Source organism: Aethina tumida, chromosome 2 (genome assembly GCF_024364675.1).
Source record: "Aethina tumida isolate Nest 87 chromosome 2, icAetTumi1.1, whole genome shotgun sequence".
Taxonomy (NCBI): Eukaryota; Metazoa; Arthropoda; class Insecta; order Coleoptera; family Nitidulidae; genus Aethina; species Aethina tumida.
This window is the reverse complement of record NC_065436.1, coordinates 19,682,018-19,702,294: the sequence shown is the minus strand read 5'-3', so window position 1 is coordinate 19,702,294 and position 20,277 is coordinate 19,682,018. Positions and strand designations below refer to the sequence as shown.

Here is a 20,277-nt window from a genome sequence, read left to right as displayed (position 1 = left end):
GATCTGGCATCGAAACAAAGTAACACAAACTGGTATTTATCGTTTGCAATTATATTGCCAAAAGTTGGTGTAGCCCACCGTAAAGATTGTATCGTGACCGTGCGTCAATCCGTCACTCTTTTATTTTGGTCGACATACAACGTTGTGAAACTACATAAACGCCGTTAAATTAATAAATTGGTTTTTGTATTTACTGATGAATGCATTTGTTTGATTTCACAATGAATTTTTCAGACTACCTACTGCTGCGTTTATGATTAATTGTAACGATTTAATAATTTCAAAACTGTGATATTAATTTTTATTGTTTCTTTTAAATTATACTAATGTTGATTCTATTAAACATAACCTTTTTAACTAATGGCAGAAATGATTGCTGTACTTTATGTTCCATTTTATTTATTATCTCTTGTAAAATTGTCAACAGAAAAAGTTATTTATCAAATTTACTATAAGATTGGCTCATAAATCCCAACGATTATTATATTCACAAGTTTTCACTTCAATCAATTTGATTGGGAAAAAAGTATGGAATATTTTATCAATATTCGTAAAATATTAGCAATAACTTAAATATTTCAATATTTAGTGGCGTAACCTTTGGCTTCTATTACTGTTTGGCATCCTTTAGGCATAAAATCTACCAATCTCTGCAATGTGTCAACAGAAATTTATTGGCACTGCTCCTGTATGGTTTGGAGAAGTTCTTGTTTGCTTTTGATGTTTTTTCTTCAGATACGATGGTCTAATACTTCCCAAAGGTGCTTTATACGATATAAATCAGAGCACTGAGACGAGCACAGTTAAGTTTTTCATTAGAATCCACTCCCTCCCTCTCTTTCACTGAGAAGAGCCTTTTTATTATTTTGTTTATTTTAGAGGTCCTGGTTTGCGTGGATTTTCAACACCATTTTGATAAGATAAACAAAAATAATGGGCACCAGTACTAGTATAGTACTCGTAACGATACGTATCCTACTCGGATGACAAAAATAAGTAAAACACGTAAGTTGATAAGAAAAATTTTCACTATAATAATAAGCGTGAGATGCAAATTAATGCATCGTAGTTAACCCGTTGAACGTAATATCTTAAGTAATGTTGTGGGAGTATTGTTAAGTAACTGTACTCGTTGTACGTCTTAAAGAAAAAAGGTCTTGGGAAACCTCCTGTCCGCTACACATTCAGGTGACTGCATTCGCGAACAATTATTTCGTCTCATTAGTATCATAAGAATAAATTGCAGTTGAATGGGTTATTGGAGAAATTATTGTGTTGTATAAAACCTCTGGAGATTTTAAATTGTCGCGATATATGACATTATCAAAGAAATTACATAAATATCTGGATTTATAGGAAAATAATTTGTGATTTGGATAGAAATAAAAAAGTTACATAATTAAAATAACATTTATTTGTAAACCATTCAAATCTCTTCAGTCATAAAATTGATTACAATTACATAAAGCATTGTATAACACCACATTAATTATTAGGAATACTGTAAACATAATATCAGTCTCTATAAATATAATATATACACTTTTTATTTTAATTTTTGAGAATACTACAATTGCACATGCATACTTAGAATACTTATACTATGCTGAATATTTACTGTTGGAAGATGAAAATTGAAACAAAATGAGTTGCCTGTAAAACAATTACACCGAGTTTTCTTTGTAAGTACGTATGAAGAAGAGTGGAGAAGTCCGTATGTGATTGCCATGGAAACTCGGTACATAAATCCATTGTCATTACACATAAATAAATTAAATAAATAAAACTTTACATATAAACTGCATGGGATGATAAAACTACCTAATCTCATGAATAAAACACGAGATACGTAGAGGAACGTTACTAAAACCAAAACGTGTTAAATTATAAAAACTGCCCTTGATTATGTAATTGAACAAATTGAGGGTGGGAATTCAATGGTACAACCTGGGCTGTATCCAGCATCAATAGCTGATCTGGCACATTCAACTGGGGTGTGGTGACAACCAGTTGAGTAAATGGTGGAAACTGTGGTTGCAATTGAAATTTCACACCCTCCAAGTTTTGTATGGGCAGCAAATTCTGAACCATGATTGTCTGGGTACCCAAACCAGAAACTGGTACAGTGTCACTAACAAACTGAGAATTTTCCATCTTTAACATAGATGGATCACTCGATGTGTCATTGAAAGATGTAAAAGAAGTATATATTGGCTCTGTTGTTGGTTTATTGGATTTATTTAATTCAGATGTACTTACAATTTCTTTTAGTGGGTTATTGAATTGCACAAATTCTGAAAATTGTCCAAAAGATGCATATGTAGGATCATTTGATGGTTCATCTGTTTGATTTTTTGTTAAATGTTGTGATTTCATAGTGGAGTCTGAACCATGAGTCTTATTTAAACTGCTTTCAAGTTTAACATAATCTATAGTTATGTTAGTGACAGGTTCCTTCGAATTTATATTTTGAATAATCACATCTTGTTGATGGATTGTGGGAATAGCTAATGATTTTGTTACAAATGGTTGATTGTTGCTCAACATGGTAGACTGACTTGATGGTTTAGTAAATGATGTAAAGGTGTAAATATTGCCAGTTTTTGATTCTGTAGTACATATTAGATTTGACTCTTTGCTAATAGACACACATGATTTTGGAAGTAATTCAATTTTAATATTTTGTAATTTTTCTAATTCAGGTTTGTTACTACTGTTTGATTTTTCTGTGGATGTTGTGCCAACCATATTCATTTTTTGTCCATTTGCTTCCATTAACTTTTGTGTGGAATTTAAACCTTTTTGAACCATTTCAGCCACCAACTGTGGAAGTCTCTCATTTGACTGTATTGGTGGTTTGGGAGCTTCTGCCAAAGGTTTGCAGTGATGTACAAAGAATGCCAGTGGCTCACCAATAATTACTTCATGTAAATGATTGAAGTTTATCTAAAAAGTTATATTCACAATAAATACACTGAACTAAATTGTTTTAATTTTAATATATACCTTTACAACTACATTTAACCCAATTCTAATATGCTTATTTTTTCTCCTTGTTAATGGATTGTCAGTAAGAACTTTCATATCCAATGTTCCTCTGCACCGTCTAGCATCAAACAAGAGCTCCTTCTGGACAATTTTTCCTTGTTGTGTCCAACACTGATACTGCTTTCTGAACCTTATTTTAGGGCCAGTATTCGAGATTTTTTTGGCCCAAACAGTATCAGTGGCTTCTGAAAACAAATCGACCCATTCATCACAGAGAGTGTTGAAATCTTCACTGTTTTTCGATATTTCAGTTCGAAATTTCGCCTCGAAGTTCTTATTGTCCATCCATAACGTGTGTATTAATTCATACTTTCGTCCTAGCTTGTTTAAGAATCCTTCAAACTCTTTTGTTGCTAATTCTGCTTTAGCCATTTTCGCTCGACATATGCTAGAAGAATGTACACAAAATTTAAACCGTTACGTATTTAAATTGGTTATATTCATTGTTAAATTGAATGAGAATCTTGTTGTATACACGACAATTACATACTCTCTTTAATTAGTAAAGAACAATAACAATTTATGGCAGAGCTGGATGGGATCAGTGTGGCCAAACTTTTAAATGTAAATACGGACGAAAATATTAAAAATTCCTTTTTTACTATTACTAATAAGAAGGATAATGAAATAATAAGGCAAATTAAATAGTGAGTGTGTAATATAAGTAAACAAGAATTACTTTTTTAATAACTTAATTTATTTCACTGACAGCAAGAAGCAACTAAAACCGTTTAATCAAATTTAAACAAATAACACATTTAAACAACAACGGGAATATAAACGTAGTTTATAAATAATTAAAAAAAACTAAATTTTATTTATTTCTAAATTTTTATAAAACAGTCGATATAATTTTTATAAAAACGGATGATAAAATACAACAACAACATTATTTATATTAATTAAATTCTTTTATTTAATATTTAAGATGTATTTAATATTTAATATTGTCATAAAACTTACCAGGAAAAATAAGAAACTTTGTTTATTTTGGCAACATTTTTGGCAAATCTAGTTTTATTTTTCTTTAGTTCAGAGTTTTACCTCGGAAGTACAAAGTACAAAAGTTTCAATTGTTTATATATTTCTACGGTTCTTGTATTTTTTATTTACAATCAAGCAATGTATTAAATATTGTAATTTTATTTGCTTTCACTTACATTAATGTTCAAAATTGGCGAAATTGGCACCCCTGATTGTAGCCAACAAAAAGCTTCGCTTGATTGCAAAAAAAACAACAAAAACTTAAACCCAGAAATTGTGGGTCACAATGCAGATTTTCAGGATATCTTGTTAATTATCCAATATATGTGAAGTAATAGACTCGTTTGCGTTAATATTAGGCCAATTCTTGGCCGCATTTGTGAATTTGAGGTTATATTGTAAAGTTTACGATCGTTGGTGTGAGTGCTTGATTCAGAAAAATGAACAAAACAAAGATGAAGAGGAAACGCAAGGAATTTTGTACTTCTCCCCTACTTGACGACAGTCCTAAAAGGTATAAATCATTACTATTTAAAGTATAATTTTCATTATATTTGATCATTTCAGGACAAAGGTACATGCTCAGAGAAAATTTGCCCAGGGTTCGAATGTGAACAGTCCAGTCATAACGCCTATCAAAGAACTAGAAATAGAAAGACCTATAGACATATTACCAGAACCAGAGGAATTGTTACCAATTAAAAGACCAAATACTGAAGATTTTCTCACATTCCTATGCTTTAGAGGTACACCCATTCTTCCACCAACATTAAATTTCTTCAACACAGCTTCTATTGTTGATACAAATGGACAAGTACACAAGATTAAAAGTGATAGTTCAAAAAATGGACCTATTGATGCCCCAATATTAAAATGTGGCAACTCATCAGAAAAACCATTCATTGCTTTTGGAGTCAGAAAAAGAGCAGACCCAATTGTCATCAGTAAGCAAATGGACCGAAAACGCAGACATGCACTTACCATACAAGCATTACGAAGGGAATATCAGAAGCAAAAAATGGCAAAAATTAGAGCTTTAACTATTAGTAAACTGTCAGAAAAAGTAACAAACAAAACACTGGTCCGGTCAAATTCAGTGTCCAGGACAGAAACAGTAACAAAGAAGACAAACACAATTCAACAACAATCTAAGACTAGAAATATCAAAGTAATAGCCACAAAACATGTGAAAGTCACTACCAGGACACTGAAAACCCTTAGGCCAAATGTGAAACAGAAAATGTGCCTGAGGAGTTTCAGGGGTCGGTTTGTTCAAAGGGAGCTGCCCTTTAGGGGCAAAAAGAAAGTAATTTTGGAGAGACCAGTCAACAAAAGTGTTCAAAGTAAAAAGCCTATTAAAAAGGACGAAGAAGAAAATGACTATGTTACAGATGAAGAAGTAGAAGAAGAGGAGGAGGAGGAAGAGGAAGAAAAAGAGGAAACTCCTGTGCCTGAGAAAAAGTCTATCAGAAAAGTTGTGGTGAAAAAAGCATCAAAGAATGTGGGTTCTACTCCCAAAACAGCAAATCCATCAGGGTAAGTCACTCAGCTTTATATTTAAAAGGTTTTGGATACGTAATTTTTTATTAAATAGTATTATGACAATTTTAAAGTATACCATAAATAGAAAATATTTTGTAATGATAAGGTACCCTTTAATTTTACATATATAAATATTCATGAGGATTATCTACTATGTACTAGGTATTTTTTCTTAGACTGTTTTTTAAAATGTTTATTCAAAACGTTTTTCTTGATTATATAAAATACAAAAATCTTTTACGTCCGTTTTTACAGGTCTAGAATAACGAGGTCGGGTTTAATCGCGAATAATAAAATTAATTCCCGAATACAACAGATAAAAAAGAGAATTTTATTAAAAACTCCGTCGACCAGCAACGCAATTGTAAAAAGACGTGCTTTGCGATCGACCACAATGAAAAAAACTGTAATGTCTCAAAAGCAAAGTCATACCTTGAAAAGAAAGCAACAGTTGAGAACGAAGCGACAACAAAGTCAAAACACGCCTGTGAAAGATGATAAAAAATTAATGTCCCCAGAGCCGAAGGCGGAATCTGGTAAGAAGGTTGAAATGACCAAAAAGGAAACGACAACTAAAAGAGAGTCTGATTCTAAAAAAGATAACAAACCATTGGTAAAGAAGTCTGAAGCTAAGAGTGAACAAAAGCTACCAGGAAGAACTTTGAGAAGTCCGCCGCTACGGAAAGAAGCTGTAGTTAAAAAAGTAATGAAAAAGGATGAAACTGCTGAAACCAAAAAAGAATCTTTAAAAGTGGGTCTCAGTACTGAGAAAAAAATTGTGGAAACGAGAAAAGAAACTACCGGAAAGAAGTTGTTGGACTTGAAAGAAGATAAATCTAAACGAAATGCAAAAGAAGTCAAACCCACCAAAAATTTAAAAGTAGAAGTTGTTAAAGATGTCGTGGAAAAAACCAATGGAAAGGAATGTAAAAAAGCCAATAATACAGAGACAAAAAAATTAGAAGAAACTAAAATAGAAGTTCAAATAAAGCAAGAAAAAGTTGAAGCTAGGAAATCAGATGAATCCCTTGCAGATGTTTTCATAGAAGCAAATCAGGAAAAAAAATCGATGACCATAAAAAAAGAACAGCAAGATACAGATGGATCAAGAAAAAATACAAGAAGCGTTAAATCAAACAAGCAAGATAGTGATAACAATATACCAACCACAGATGTCAACAAAAGTGAAAATAATGCACGAGTTGTAGGCGAGAATATAAAGGAAAATGGAAGTGAATTATCAAACTTACAATTAAAATGCCCTCCAAATAAAGTAGCAGAACTGAAAGTATTTATAAAAGAGGAAATAAATGAAGATATTAAAAAGAAATCGTGTATTGAACCCTTAACAGAATCAGCCCCAAACAAAGAAACGCGAAACATTGAAGTTACCGAAAAGACCGATGAGAAAGATAGTTCTGTTAAATCAAAAGATATTAAACAAACGCGAAAACAAACTGAGAATGCTGCAAAAAAGGACATAAGCCAAGACAGCAAAAGAAAAATCGTGAAATCTGAAGAATCAGTTGCACAAAAAAGTATTAGACCTTCTAGAAAAACCAAAATTGCTGCAGCAATTTATATGGAAATTTTAAGTCACAAACTTGTAAATGAAAGCACATTTGATGATGATAATGTGTCAATAGATAGTTTTCCCGAATTACCAAATGTTAAGAAAACGGAGCAACGTGAAAATGAATTGAAAGCAAAAGCCAAGACTTCAAAGGAAGATGACGCTGAAATAGATGATGAAATTCCTGAAGCCAAAACTAAGAGTAAAGTAGGAATTAAGAAAAGTACAGACCAGAATGACAAGAAATTGGAAGAAGAAATAAATGAAGAAGTTTCAGTCGAAAATACGGACAATAAAAAAGATGAAGATCATGTCAAAAACGACATGATTTTAAAAATAGTTGAAGATGAAATGAACGCAGTAATGGGCGATTCAAAGAAAGGTGTGAAAGCTAATAATAAAATTGTTAAGGATAAACCTATTTCATCAAAACAACAAACAAAAAAGTCATCCTTTGGTAAAAGAAAATCTGATGTCTTGGACACAGAGTTAACTAGCGAAAATGAATCATCTAAAAATAAAATCAGAAAAACTGACGAGTCCTCACTCCTTGAAGAGATAGTGAATAATAGCAAAAATGATCTTGATAAAAGACGAACACGAAACTCATCACATAACAAAAGCCAGGCTAGTGACGATTCTGATGAATCATTCCATGCAGACGTCAAAATTCCTAGAAGAAAAAAATTGACCAGAAGCAAAACGACAAAAATTCAGACAAGTCCTGAGGAAGTTCTTCCAAAGACCACTAAACAACCGCAGAAGAAGAAAGATGAAAGTAGTGATTCTGATCAGTCCACTACATCCGACGTTGACTTGAAAACCCTCAAGTTACGTCAGAAAAATAAAAAATTCTCTAAAACTAAGTCAATGATGAAAACTGAGGAAACCTTCAGCGATTCCGATGAAGAACCACTGTCGAAACTAACGCAGAAAAGTGCAGAAGGAAGTCAATCATCCGCCGCTAGAAAAATCAAATCTAAAAAAGAACTTAAAGGATTAAAAATACCTTTTCTCAAAAAAAGTGTTATTGAACAGCTGGCCGTAGATGTCGAGCCTAAAGTAAAGCCTAAAAGAGAATGTGCAAAGATCCCACAAAATTATCTACCCATGTTTTCCTCTTCTTCCGACGAAGAGTACTTCCAGGGCTTCAGTAAACAACCGGAAGAAAGTTGCAACAAAGTTGTTCCGAAAACTCAGGAACCAACCTGCGCCCACTTAACAACTTCATCCGATTTACTTAGCAAAGACGTAAGTAGACGCTTTGGCAAAGGTAAAGTGAACATGTCAAACGAGCAAATCGAGAAGTGGCTCAAAGAATCTGCAATGGCTGGTAGCAGCGTCAAGCGTGAAAATGACGAAATGCCAAAATTCGGTGAAATAATACCCACCGACACAACTCTGGAATCCACCGAGTTCATTGACACCCAAAAGCTCAAGTCTTCTCTATTACCCACTGTGAGCGATTCCAAGGTTGAAACCAAAGCCAGTGACGCAAGCTCTTGCGTTACTACTCCGGAGAAAGTTACTAAACCAGATTCGTCCTGTAAGTTTCCTTTGGATAGGAAGTTAATTTTTAAAAAGGATAAAAAGGGGTCCATGCCGAATGTCAATGCTTTTTCACCCGATAACGAAAGCAGTGTATATGCATTCGGAGAGGACAACGAGCCTGTGATGAGCACACCATTTAGAAGACCATCAAGGAGACCCTCAAGTACAGCCACTTCAAAGTCGGAAGATGAAGCCGGAAAAATGGAGGATTTGATGAAAGCAGGTAAGTTATTTGCGTTGTATGTTAATATGCATAATTGATAGAGTTTAATTTATTTTAAAATTTTGGGGATATTGGCAATTTGGCCAAAACTGAGGTGTTAAATATGTTTTTACTCCGTTTTGTAGGACGTCCAAAACGTACACAGAGGCAGCAAAACAAATGTGATGATGAACTGCCACGAAATGTTAAAAGAGGTGGTGGACAAAGGGGCAATTACGCAAAAAAAAATATTGGTGGGCACAGATCATCTGCTAAAACAGCTCAGTCCGTTTTTAAATTTTTAATCTAAATATCAACAATAAATGGGAAATATTGAATTTAATTACAAGTACATGTTTATATTTATTACTTCTCGATTATTTTATTGTAAGGAAGGGAAATGGGATATTTTTTTGATAAAGAGACTTTCTCTTCCATTTTCATTTACACGATTTTCGCCTGCATTGTTTATTTTTATTAAATCTATATCTATATAGAAAACAAATGTTTGTTGTTTTAAGTATGTGTGCAATTTTATTATTTGGTGCAATATTTACTGTAATATACTACATAGTATATTTTTCTATAATAAAATAAATGTTAAACTACTATTGATTATGCATTTTATTGATATTTAAATAAATTTCCACACCACAAATCAATTTCTGCCCTTAAAGGAACATTCCGCAAGCCTTCTGTCAAGCAGGACGTTGAAACTTCCCAAGCAGAGAGCGATGACCATTTCAACATTCCTCAGAATCCAACAAAACACGTCAAACAACAGAAGGACGCAGCCAAAGGCAATGTGCGACCTAAGTCTGCGGAGAAAACCTTCCCGAAAAATTCTCGCGCCTTGGAAAAACATTTCGACCTATTCGACGACGGTAAATACAAAGTGCCCAGCTCTCCAAGTGCCAGTTCCTCATCCAGCGCCAAACTATACAAACGGCCTGCCAACAAGCCTAAAACCCGGTCGGAAATCTGCAATCCGGTCCATGTGACTGAGTTTCCGAAATCTGCCACCCCAGGTCAACTAGTCGAAGCGCCCGTGTTTCATCCAACAGAACAGGAATTCCAGGATCCGATCGAGTATATCGAGCGTATCAGACACAAGGCGGAGCAGTTCGGAATATGTCGGATTGTGCCGCCCAGCAGCTTCAAGCCCGAATGCAAGGTTCAGGATGACATGCGCTTCACGGCTTACAACCAGTATGTGCATAAGATGTTACACAGATGGGGGCCCAATTTCAAGGAACTGATGGCCATTAAGAAATATTTGGCCACCCAGAACATCACACTAACGCAGCCTCCATGGGTAAATTATTATTTGATATTTTAAAGACTATATACTAGGGTTTGTCATTTACAGATTGGTGGGATGGAAATAGATTTGCCACGCTTGTACCAAACAGTTCAGACGTTGGGCGGTTTGAAAGAAGTGATAGAGAAAAAGAAATGGCCAAAAGTTTCTGAGCTTATGAAGATCCCTAAGTCCACCCAAGATAGACTGACTAAATTAGATGATATTTACTGCAAATATCTTTTACCATATGACACATTATCGCCAGGTATATATCCAATATTGTTTATCTTATAAACCTCAACTTACTATTATATTTTATTTAGCTGAAAGAGAGAAACTATTCGATGAAGTAGAGACTGACTGGGCGAAGAGAGAATCTAAAGGTTTATTACGAGCCCAAGGTGTCGAAAATCAAAACCAAAACGAATCTGGCGAGTCGGACGTCGATGATTATGAAGCCGAAGACTGCATCGTCAAAGGTCGAACCATTGCTCTGAACGCTTTCTATCGCATAGCCCGCAACACCATGAGCATGCATTTCAAAAATTCCGATCCATCAGCAGATGAAGTATGATATACTACAGTTTAATTATACGGATATGTAATGTTTTGTTTTATAGGTTGAGCAAGAATTTTGGAAACATGTTACTGTAAGGCAAAATCATATATGTGTTCATTCTGGATCCATAGATTCTGGAAACTGGGGATATGGATTTGCAGTTTCTAAGAATAGCCCGTTTGCCCGACACGCCTGGAATTTGAAAGTGTTTACAAATAACAGCGGTTCAGTTCTGCGATCTCTAGGACCCATGATGGGTAAGTATTGTCTTAATTCATTGAAATGGATTTGGCATTGTACATTTTTCAGGAGTTACCGTTCCAACACTTCACGTGGGAATGGTATTTAGCGCCTGCTGCTGGTACCGAGACCCTCACGGCCTACCGTGGATTGAGTACCTGCATACGGGCGGCAACAAAATTTGGTATGGCATACCAAACTCTGAGAGCGACAAATTTCATACCGCCGTGAAAAAACTGATGCCAAACTACTGCCGAAACAAAGCTGTATGGTTGACATCAGACACAGCGATGATTCCTCCCAGCTTACTAATGATGAATGGAGTGTCTTTGTGTAGGACAGTACAGGAACCGGGACAGTTTATTGTCGTCTTCCCCAAAGCATTCACATCGAGTATCAGTACAGGGTAAGTTGGATTAAATTTTTTAAGTCGACTTTAGCTATATTATCATGATATTTAGGTATGTGGTGTCCGAAAGTGTATACTTTGCCCCACCAAACTGGCTGCGAACTGCACGGAGTCTCTTCGATGAATTACGAGGCAGCTGTGAGCCGTCCATGTTCTCACTGGACCGTCTGTTATTAAGCATTGCTTCTGATACCAGATCAAGCGTAGAAGTTTTACGTCTGATAGTACCGTACGTGAACGAGTTGCGAGATAGAGAAATAGAAAAGAGGCGCCAACTAGCAACATACGGGATAGAGGAAAAAGAACGAATGCCGTTACCTGAAGCTCCCAACGCACGCAAGCGGAAGAAGCTTCAAGGTGAAGAAGGAGATTACGAGTGCGAAACTTGTAGGATGAATCTCTTTGTTTCTATGGTGAATATAGAACTAATAAAATGTCAACCTTAATCTAATTACTTTGTTTGCAGGTGTTTGATACATTTGGAAATGCAACATATTGCATTGATCACGCGTTGGAATTACTGGAAAGCAAGAAAATTGATCCACAAAAGTGCAAGTTCATGTTCACCTACGATGACGATGAGTTAGAAGGGCTCATGAATAAAATCGACAACAGTATAGAGGCGAAGATGCAGAAAAAAGTCCCAAATAAATATGCTGGGATGCCAACCCTTTTGACTAAATAGATGTTTGATGTTTCCCTTACTGTCGTTTTACTGACAGTATATAAGGATTCCGGAGATTTATCCGTACACTGTTTATGTCCAATAGCTCTCCATTAAGCTTTGATGTTCCCCAAAAATTGCTTTTGCTGTGGAAAAATTTTAATTCACTTCTAAAAAAATCTGAAACAAAATGGCTGTAGATTTCTCTGAAATGATATTTTTAGAATAGAGTATTTATTCGCTATTATCATTAAATGTATATAAATGTAACTGAAGTTTTATTTTTAATTATGGAATAAAGAAAACTGATAATAAAAATACCGTTCTTATAAAAAAGTACATTTAATCAATAAGTACATATAAGTATATATACATTAATTATTGCCAACAAAAAATCATTTACATTTCAAAATGAGTTAAAAACCATTTTAAATTGTCTTTAATTCTTTATCACAATAACAAAGCCAAATCAGTCGAACGGAACACAAAAAGCAAAAATTACACAATGGTAACTATAATAAACGATTTTAATTATATATTCTAAAACTATAAAAAGTCACAAGCCTTGCATTGCTTTAAATGTGTTGGGCAAGAAGTATTTAGTCTGAAAATAGTCTCTGTAGTGCAGATTATTAAATAAATAATAATTGGAGGTAAAGTACCTGAATTGACGTTCAAATATTTTACTAAAATTAAAATAACAAATGATTAAGTTACATTAAGTACAGTTGCTTAAGGAACATGACATGGCAATACAAATATTATTACACCCACATCAAGGAATGATTGATTATAAATAAATAAAGAAAATCATGATTAAAATGGTACATAAAAGTAGTATTTAATCTATTAAATATCTTGAAATTATGTGCACATTTTAGAAACTTACAATTATTTTAATAGTCAAAATTCTTTTAATAAAATACTATATTTTCCACTTACATTTAATTGAAAGAACTTTGATTATTATTATCCAAATACTCATAGAAAGTTAGAGAAAGGATTGCAGTATTAGATACAGTACAAATATTTAAAATATAAAAAATACACATAAATATGTATCCATTTATGCTTACAAGACTAGTTTCATTGCATGAAAGGCAATGAATAAAATCTAAATGCACATAAGTAAACAGATCAATTATATCATCATTTTCAAGTCTTCTAGAATTGGTCTTTTTTCTTAAGTAGTGATGTCAGATGTTGATCTGCCGTTTTCTTTCAGTGATTTCGTTACACCGGTCAAATTCTTCTATACTTTGTTTATTAAATTAGAATTACGTGATTTGAGCAAGTCATTTATATCATATTGATTTTAAAAATGTTTAGAAATGTATTGAATCGACTGACTTTTTTATACGGCTGTAGTGAAAAAACCCAAAATATGTTACACACAACAGCTAACGTTCCAGCGTACAACTCGCAAACAAAATTTTGAGAAAATCACACCACAGTCCTCGATCGCTTCCGTCAAATCACAAAGGGTATAATGATTTCTCCCTCTGTTTCTTACTGGAACCGTTAGCAGTCGCACTATTCAGTGTCCGGACCGGCTCACGTAACTCTACCTAAGCCTACCTATCATGCCTGTTCAATATATCGAACAAAACCTGAGAGTCGCTTTTTTCCGCGTCGCTGTCGTCCAGTTTCACATCTTCCTCTTCTTCATCATCTGGATCCTGATAGATGAGCTGCTTTTGAATCTCCAAACGCTCCGAATCAAAGTCGCAACGACTCAAATGACGGGCTGGCGTAGTCCTAATCTTGTGGACTACGTGGGTGGTAATTCCGCACAGACACACGATCAATCCAACGACGTTGATTGGTGTCAGGATGTCGCCGTTCATTTCAACAGCTAGAGCTAAAATTACCACCTCCTAAAACGTAATTATTTTGTTACGAAAAAAATTGTAGATTTCGGAAAGAACCGAAAAACCTCACCTTAAAAATACCCGCTATGGATAAAGTTAAACTGGATGTATATGTTACCAGCATGACTTCACTGAACTCCAAATAAAAGGCCAAGAAAGCTCCAAAGAAAACCTTTGTGCCCAACTGAACTAACGAGTCGTATTCATAAGTAGACAAATACTTATACACGTTTGCACCTTCTATCCACAGAGCAAAAGGAAGTACGCTGGCAATCATCCACGGTTGCATGTGATAGATCATATCAACGGGATTCTTCATGCCAAGTTTCGACTTTTGAAGCAACATTTGGACGCATGTCCACCTCAGGCCACTAGAAATCGAAGCCAGGAGAAGTAACACGAAGCCGAGAACGTTGAATTGAGTTGCTTTATATGTGAAAAGCACCAATCCAACTGTGATCATGCCTACTATTCCACACAATGTCCATGACTGTGAAATAGTTAAAATTTATTAACAATGTCAGATAACAATAAGTTCTTTGTTCATGTTGAAATATTTTACTTGAATATATGCTTTTTGGATAATGTTAGTCAAATAGAATTATATTTACGACATTTTTATAATGAAATATTTATAAAGTAAATTGTGGGTAAATTGTATACGTTTCAATTAAGTAATTCAGCAATTATCCTATTATTTATATAATTAAAAATAATAATTTTATCATATGTCAAAGTAATTAATTGTGAATATATTCTGAAAACTGTTAAGTAAAATAGTTTTGTACGAATAATATCATACTCAAGGTAATTTATTATTTTGAATCACTATAAATTATTCATAACTAATTTTAAAAATCTTGATTATATCATAGTTATAATAGCAGTTATATACAAAGTATTGAACTTAATGCTTAATAAACCAATAATTTCTTAATATAATATGATTAAAAACAGTTGCATTTGTTAGTTACAGTTATCTCAAATAATTTTATTTTTATTATTTTTAATTAACTTTATCACAAAACTTGCTTAGTAATCTTTAAATATGGATTAGAAAAGCATTTAATTTGTAAAAAATATTTAACCCTGAGAAAGTTTTACAAGTGAATATGTAAAATGTATTCTTGAAATAAAAACAGTTTAAATAAAAACGCATTTAATTTATAGATAATATGGAAAAATACGTGATTAAAGTGATTCATAGTGAGCAAGACAAAAATTAAAAATATAATAATTATAGCACATTTATAATGATAAGATAATCATTATTTCAATAATGTTATTTATACAGGTTAGCAGTTTTAAGGTAATAAAATAAGATTATCTCAATTATGTCAATAAAAAATTTAAATTTTGATATGAAAGTGTGATTATTATATTAAATGTTACTTGCCTACCTTTTTTTCCAATTTGAAAAATATTGAAAAGAACAATATAAAGACTATTGTAGTTGACTTGGTCATGGTATATCTGAAATAATATAATATTATATATATATTCAATTAAGTTTTGAATTTCATACATACAGTGAAACAGTAATAAGTTCCAAGCCCCAATTCGAAAAACTGATATCTATTCCACTACATACTCCAGTTGGTGCAATTTGTACAACATGATCCCTCCACTCCATTTTAACCCTTTCCTGTTTTTGAACTTTTATCAGGATTTGTCTTATTATCGCAGCCAGAATCAATTTCACTGTCATATGCACTATTACAGTCATCAACGGAAATCGAAATTCCTACAAATGATATATCAACATCTGGTCACATTTAATATTGTCTTACTCACCTGTAACAGCCATCTCTGGTAGAATGTTAAGCCAATGGATGGTATATAGTAAGATCCAATTAGCAGAGACGTAAATATTGAGGACCTGAGACAAGTCGGCGTGCACAATTTCCGTTTCATTGGTTCAAAATCAACCGTCTCGGTCTCCTCCTCTATATCATTTTCCACCGGCGAGTACTTGGCCTTCTGTATGTTAAACATATTGCACTGCTTTAAGTGGTGTTGCAAAAGTTGACCAACATTGATAAGAATATATCATTGATAAGCGGCACGTTTTTCACTCTGCAGCAAGCGAATCAGCATATGGAATTTACGTGTTGTGTTTATTTCCGACACCTTATTAACATATTGATATTGACATTGACATTTCCGTACGTTGACGTGTAGCGCGAGAGATGTAAACAAATCTGCGATTGTCAAATTTCAGAATTGCCAACCCAGACCACCTGACGCAGGTGTTTGTGGTGATTGAGGATGCCAAGTTGGTAATGTTTTCTCTTTTGAAGCATTGCCAACTTGGCGGACACTCGTGTTTCCGTGATTTAAAATTTTGAGTTTTCTATTTTTTGTTTATTGGATTTTCTAAATTCATTCTGAAGTCCATCGCACAGTATTGGCAAAACTAATTAAAAAGTAAAAGACAAAATGTATAATTTCAGCACATGAACAAACAGCAGAGAAGGTTTGTACGAAAAATTGTTAACTCCCATTTTGAATACATAATTATTACTTATATAACCTAATGTAACTTGTAATAAATATTAATATATGTAATATAATAATAATTAAATAGACTTCATACCTAGAATGTACTTAAATTATACCAACAATACTTAATTTTATTAGGGGAAACAAATTAGAAATAATCGTCAAAATACTTCAGTAAAATGCTTTATCTTTTATTTTTGCAAATATCTTTAGATTCTTTCCCAAATTATAGTTTTACAAATTTATGAGCACTTCTTGCAGTATTATGATATTTATTACAATTTAGTGTCACACAGTGCGGCCCATTTTAAAGTGGGACACCCCATAAAATATGTATTTTTTGTCTGATTTTGATAAATATATTTTTCAATTGTAAAAAATGAAAATATATACTTGTTTTTTTGGTCCAAAAACCAAAACCTATAGAATAATTTTTTAGGCATGAAGTTTGAAGAAATAATACAACAACATTTTTAGAAAATATAACTGGATGAAATACTCCCTGAAAATTTTTAATCACAGTCTATGAAATAAACTGTCGAAAATAGCACAAATTATCTTATTTTTTAAGAATATGGGAATCATATACTAATAATACTATACATATACTAATACTATTAATAACCAAATTTTATTTACTTCCACCAATCAACCAATCACTCAATTGTTCTTGAGAATTGGGTAGAAAATACAAATTTTATGAGGGTGACCCGCTTTCAAAACTGTATATCGACATGTGAAAAGAGTACATACCATTATCATATGATTTTCACTGCATTTTTAAACTTAAGCATTGTGTTAGTAACACCAAAACCATTATTTAAATGAATTACTATCGTATATCAGCTGCGCACGAGCAGCTAAAATTTTTTCGTGATATAAATACGTACTGACAATAAATAATGGTTATCCACTGAAACTAAATTTGTCTAATGGCGTTCTTGGCTTCTAGATAAATAATATTGTAAATAGAATTGAGTTGAAATTAATTTTTTCACAAGTATATATTTATGAACATCAAATTTTATTTGTTAAACATATTTATTCTGTATTTCAATGTGTTTCTGATATAAACGTTGAATCTACGGTTGTTACTTAAGTACACTAATAATATTTATTCATGTCTGAAATTGGGTAATATTTATTTAAAACAATTTTCAAGTGAACAACATTATTTTTAACTTTTGTTCACTTAATAAAGGACTAGATGCAATAATTATTTTAAGATTATAAAATACCATGTTAAATAATTATTGTAAATTGGTAATAATACAATTATTAAGGGCCAAATTTAAATAAAATATCTAAATAGACTAACCTTCACATGAACGTCTACCGGCAAACAAATAATGATAACAACTGATAATTTACTAATACTATGTAATATTGAATAGGTTCTACATAGTTTAGTTATCAAAAACGGATATGACTGGAACAATAATCAGTAATTTTAATACTTTTTAGTAATTAATAATTATAAAATATATGGTGGAAACATTAACTGGAATAAATTTGCTAAAGGAAACTGAATAATTTTACCGCTTTCGAACAGTTTTAGAAAGTAAAAATAATAATTTTTAGTCAAGAAACAATTATGCGATTCTTTTTGTGGTGACGCGTGTATTTATTTCCAGAATAAAAAGTTTCTTCCTAATTAGTTAACTGATGTGCCCTTTAAAGATCTTAGTTATTAAATACTATTTTCACATATAAATTCTCTACATTACATTGAATAATTTTATACATAAAGTAAGCAGACTATTCTTTATGGAAATTTTAATATAGTTTTCATTTGATATTGTGTTCTGTTTGAAAGCTAGTGTTTTCTAATTTTGTTAATTTATCCATAAAATTATTAATTTGTTTGTACAAAATCCTGTAAAACTAGTTACAGATGTTCAGACTTTGAAAAGTATATTTTGTTCTATCAGATGGCGCCACTGGTATTTAGGTTTTCTGTGGATATTCTATGGGGGAATTTCAATTACCAATTTATAATACCTAATATAAATACTAAAAATCCCCAACACAATTTCTTACCAGCATAGTGTCATCATTTTCATGGGTGTATAAATTAAGATAAATTTGTGTGACCACCTTCATATTTAGCGCTCGCGCATGTCTGATGCTGCCGAACAAGTAAGATCGGTTGTTGCACCTTCGTCCCTATTCGCTTAGCCCCTCCTAAATGATTACCAACATAACACAACAAAATGGCTCATTTGACTTTTGCCGTTTGGCGAGGAAACATCAAATGTTGGGTTGCTGATGAAAGTCAGGGCCTCAACCGTTTTTAATTTCCATCAAAGTCGTAACGCAACAATCCGGCTAAAATGGACTACGTCCTAATTAAGGACATGCGTCCTGGTTTAAAAAATATAAACGCAGTGTTCATTGTGTTGGAGGTCAGCCACCCCACCCTGACCAAGGAAAACCGCGAAGTTCGAACGTTCAAAGTGGCGGACCCGAGTGCCTGTATAAATGCCAGTGTTTGGGACGAGGCGGGACAATTGCTGATTCCAGGTGACATTGTTCGACTGACGAAAGGATATGTGTCGATGTGGAGGAACTGTCTCACTTTGTACACGTCCAAAGGAGGAGACCTTCAGAAAATTGGTGAATTCTGTCTTGTTTTCAATGAACAGTTGAATATGAGTGAGCCAAATCAAGTGTTACCGCAAATGCCCTCGGTATGTGGACCTCCAAACAACTTGCCTATTAATAACGGAACAAATAATGGGGCGGGAAGAGTGGGTCCACCCGCACCTCCCCCCATAGTCACAACATCAGCCCCCATGCACAATAACACAGCTGGACCGGCCAAACCTACTCCTAGTAATACTAATCGAATGGCAGGCAATGGGCCTCCTGCACCCACGGATAATCAGAAGAGGTCTAGAGGGAACAGGGGTGGACCACATAGGAATAGGCATAATCGTACATAAGTTAGAATTTTTAAAATTGTAATTAATAAGGTGATTTTTATTGTTTAAAATTGTGATAAGAGATGAAACTCTATTTTATAAATTAAAAGATAAATTTTTTTTTAGATTTTTATTACCTGATTGCAAAATTAGTTATTAAGATATGGAACACTTCCTGCTGTTATGGAGAGAAATTATAATTACAAGAAGATAAGTATCATTATTAAAAAACAATCTTAATTTAGCTTCGCCGTTCTTCCAATATTAAAGTTTAATTAAATTCTATTAATAGCCAACTTGAGAAAGCGCATTTTAAAATCAATTTATTAATATTTTTGAAAGTTCCTTAATAATGGAACATATATATTTGAGTACATACAACATTTTAGGTGTTTGAATAATGGATTTTAGAGAAAAAAAACTATTTTTGTTAAGATTGTGTGGTTTTATGTGCCTTCTCAACAATTATTTGTACCTTTAATATTTCTAATCTCAGGAATATGTAAATTTCTTAGTATTTCTGTGATGTTTAATGTGGTGTCATCTGCTAACATTATGTCATAATAAGTGTGATGTTAATAACAGTTGATAATAAAAACTTAATGAAGAATATTACAAAATAAAATAATGTTTGTATATACATTCTAGAATAAATCATTCTCTGGATGCATCTACAAAATATAACATCTTTATTAGGAGTTCATATACTTTTTTAATTGTAAAAAAACAATATGACTGGGTTTTAATTATAATTTATAGAAATATAATAATATATATAATTGTTTTATAGAAATATAAAAATTTGTGTTTTTTGTCCCTTGGTAGGACCAGTTTTAAGAATTGTAACATAAACTTTTATTTAAAAAAATATTCTCAAAAATAAAGCTTTAAGGCATTTTTCTTAA

At 32.9% G+C, this 20,277-nt stretch overlaps 4 protein-coding genes across 4 annotated transcripts; 2 read left to right on the top strand and 2 right to left on the bottom strand.

Moving 5' to 3' along the window:
• Positions 1 to 1,396: 1,396 nt before the first annotated feature.
• Positions 1,397 to 3,573, bottom strand: LOC109599411 (uncharacterized). Its single transcript, XM_020015402.2, has 2 exons — positions 3,007 to 3,573; positions 1,397 to 2,946 (listed from the first exon to the last, which is right to left on the bottom strand). The coding sequence occupies exons 1-2, from the start codon at positions 3,418 to 3,420 to the stop codon at positions 1,885 to 1,887; spliced, it is 1,476 nt and encodes a 491-aa protein (XP_019870961.2). The 5' UTR covers positions 3,421 to 3,573; the 3' UTR covers positions 1,397 to 1,884.
• Positions 3,574 to 4,282: 709 nt separating this feature from the next.
• On the top strand, positions 4,283 to 13,424 carry LOC109599415 (protein Jumonji). Its single transcript, XM_049963915.1, has 10 exons — positions 4,283 to 4,546; positions 4,600 to 5,568; positions 5,830 to 8,921; positions 9,578 to 10,215; positions 10,270 to 10,468; positions 10,527 to 10,771; positions 10,824 to 11,019; positions 11,072 to 11,408; positions 11,464 to 11,824; positions 11,878 to 13,424. Exons 1-10 carry the CDS (start codon positions 4,473 to 4,475, stop codon positions 12,094 to 12,096), a joined length of 6,330 nt encoding a protein of 2,109 aa, XP_049819872.1. The 5' UTR covers positions 4,283 to 4,472; the 3' UTR covers positions 12,097 to 13,424.
• A 21-nt stretch (positions 13,425 to 13,445) lies between these two features.
• On the bottom strand, positions 13,446 to 16,141 carry LOC109599410 (solute carrier family 35 member C2). Its single transcript, XM_020015401.2, has 5 exons — positions 15,741 to 16,141; positions 15,476 to 15,690; positions 15,347 to 15,419; positions 14,017 to 14,436; positions 13,446 to 13,952 (listed from the first exon to the last, which is right to left on the bottom strand). The coding sequence occupies exons 1-5, from the start codon at positions 15,939 to 15,941 to the stop codon at positions 13,650 to 13,652; spliced, it is 1,212 nt and encodes a 403-aa protein (XP_019870960.1). The 5' UTR covers positions 15,942 to 16,141; the 3' UTR covers positions 13,446 to 13,649.
• Positions 16,142 to 18,533: 2,392 nt separating this feature from the next.
• Positions 18,534 to 20,106, top strand: LOC109599414 (SOSS complex subunit B homolog). Its single transcript, XM_020015404.2, has 2 exons — positions 18,534 to 19,423; positions 19,499 to 20,106. The coding sequence occupies exon 1, from the start codon at positions 18,782 to 18,784 to the stop codon at positions 19,391 to 19,393; it is 612 nt and encodes a 203-aa protein (XP_019870963.2). The 5' UTR covers positions 18,534 to 18,781; the 3' UTR covers positions 19,394 to 19,423; positions 19,499 to 20,106.
• The last annotated feature ends 171 nt before the right edge of the window (positions 20,107 to 20,277 follow it).

Bases quoted from the DNA above. Each gene is read 5' to 3' on its own strand.
- LOC109599414 (XM_020015404.2), top strand. From the start codon at position 18,782: ATGGACTACGTCCTAATTAAGGACATGCGTCCTGGTTTAAAAAATATA.
- LOC109599415 (XM_049963915.1), top strand. From the start codon at position 4,473: ATGAACAAAACAAAGATGAAGAGGAAACGCAAGGAATTTTGTACTTCT. The intron at 5,569-5,829 runs GTAAGTCACTCA...CCGTTTTTACAG, and splicing joins AAAACAGCAAATCCATCAGG to GTCTAGAATAACGAGGTCGG. The intron at 11,409-11,463 runs GTAAGTTGGATT...CATGATATTTAG, and splicing joins ACATCGAGTATCAGTACAGG to GTATGTGGTGTCCGAAAGTG.
- LOC109599410 (XM_020015401.2), bottom strand. From the start codon at position 15,941: ATGTTTAACATACAGAAGGCCAAGTACTCGCCGGTGGAAAATGATATA. The intron at 15,691-15,740 runs GTGAGTAAGACA...TATCATTTGTAG, and splicing joins ACCAGAGATGGCTGTTACAG to GAATTTCGATTTCCGTTGAT. The intron at 14,437-15,346 runs GTAGGCAAGTAA...ACTATTTCACAG, and splicing joins TTTTCAAATTGGAAAAAAAG to TCATGGACATTGTGTGGAAT.
- LOC109599411 (XM_020015402.2), bottom strand. From the start codon at position 3,420: ATGGCTAAAGCAGAATTAGCAACAAAAGAGTTTGAAGGATTCTTAAAC. The intron at 2,947-3,006 runs GTATATATTAAA...ATAACTTTTTAG, and splicing joins GGTTAAATGTAGTTGTAAAG to ATAAACTTCAATCATTTACA.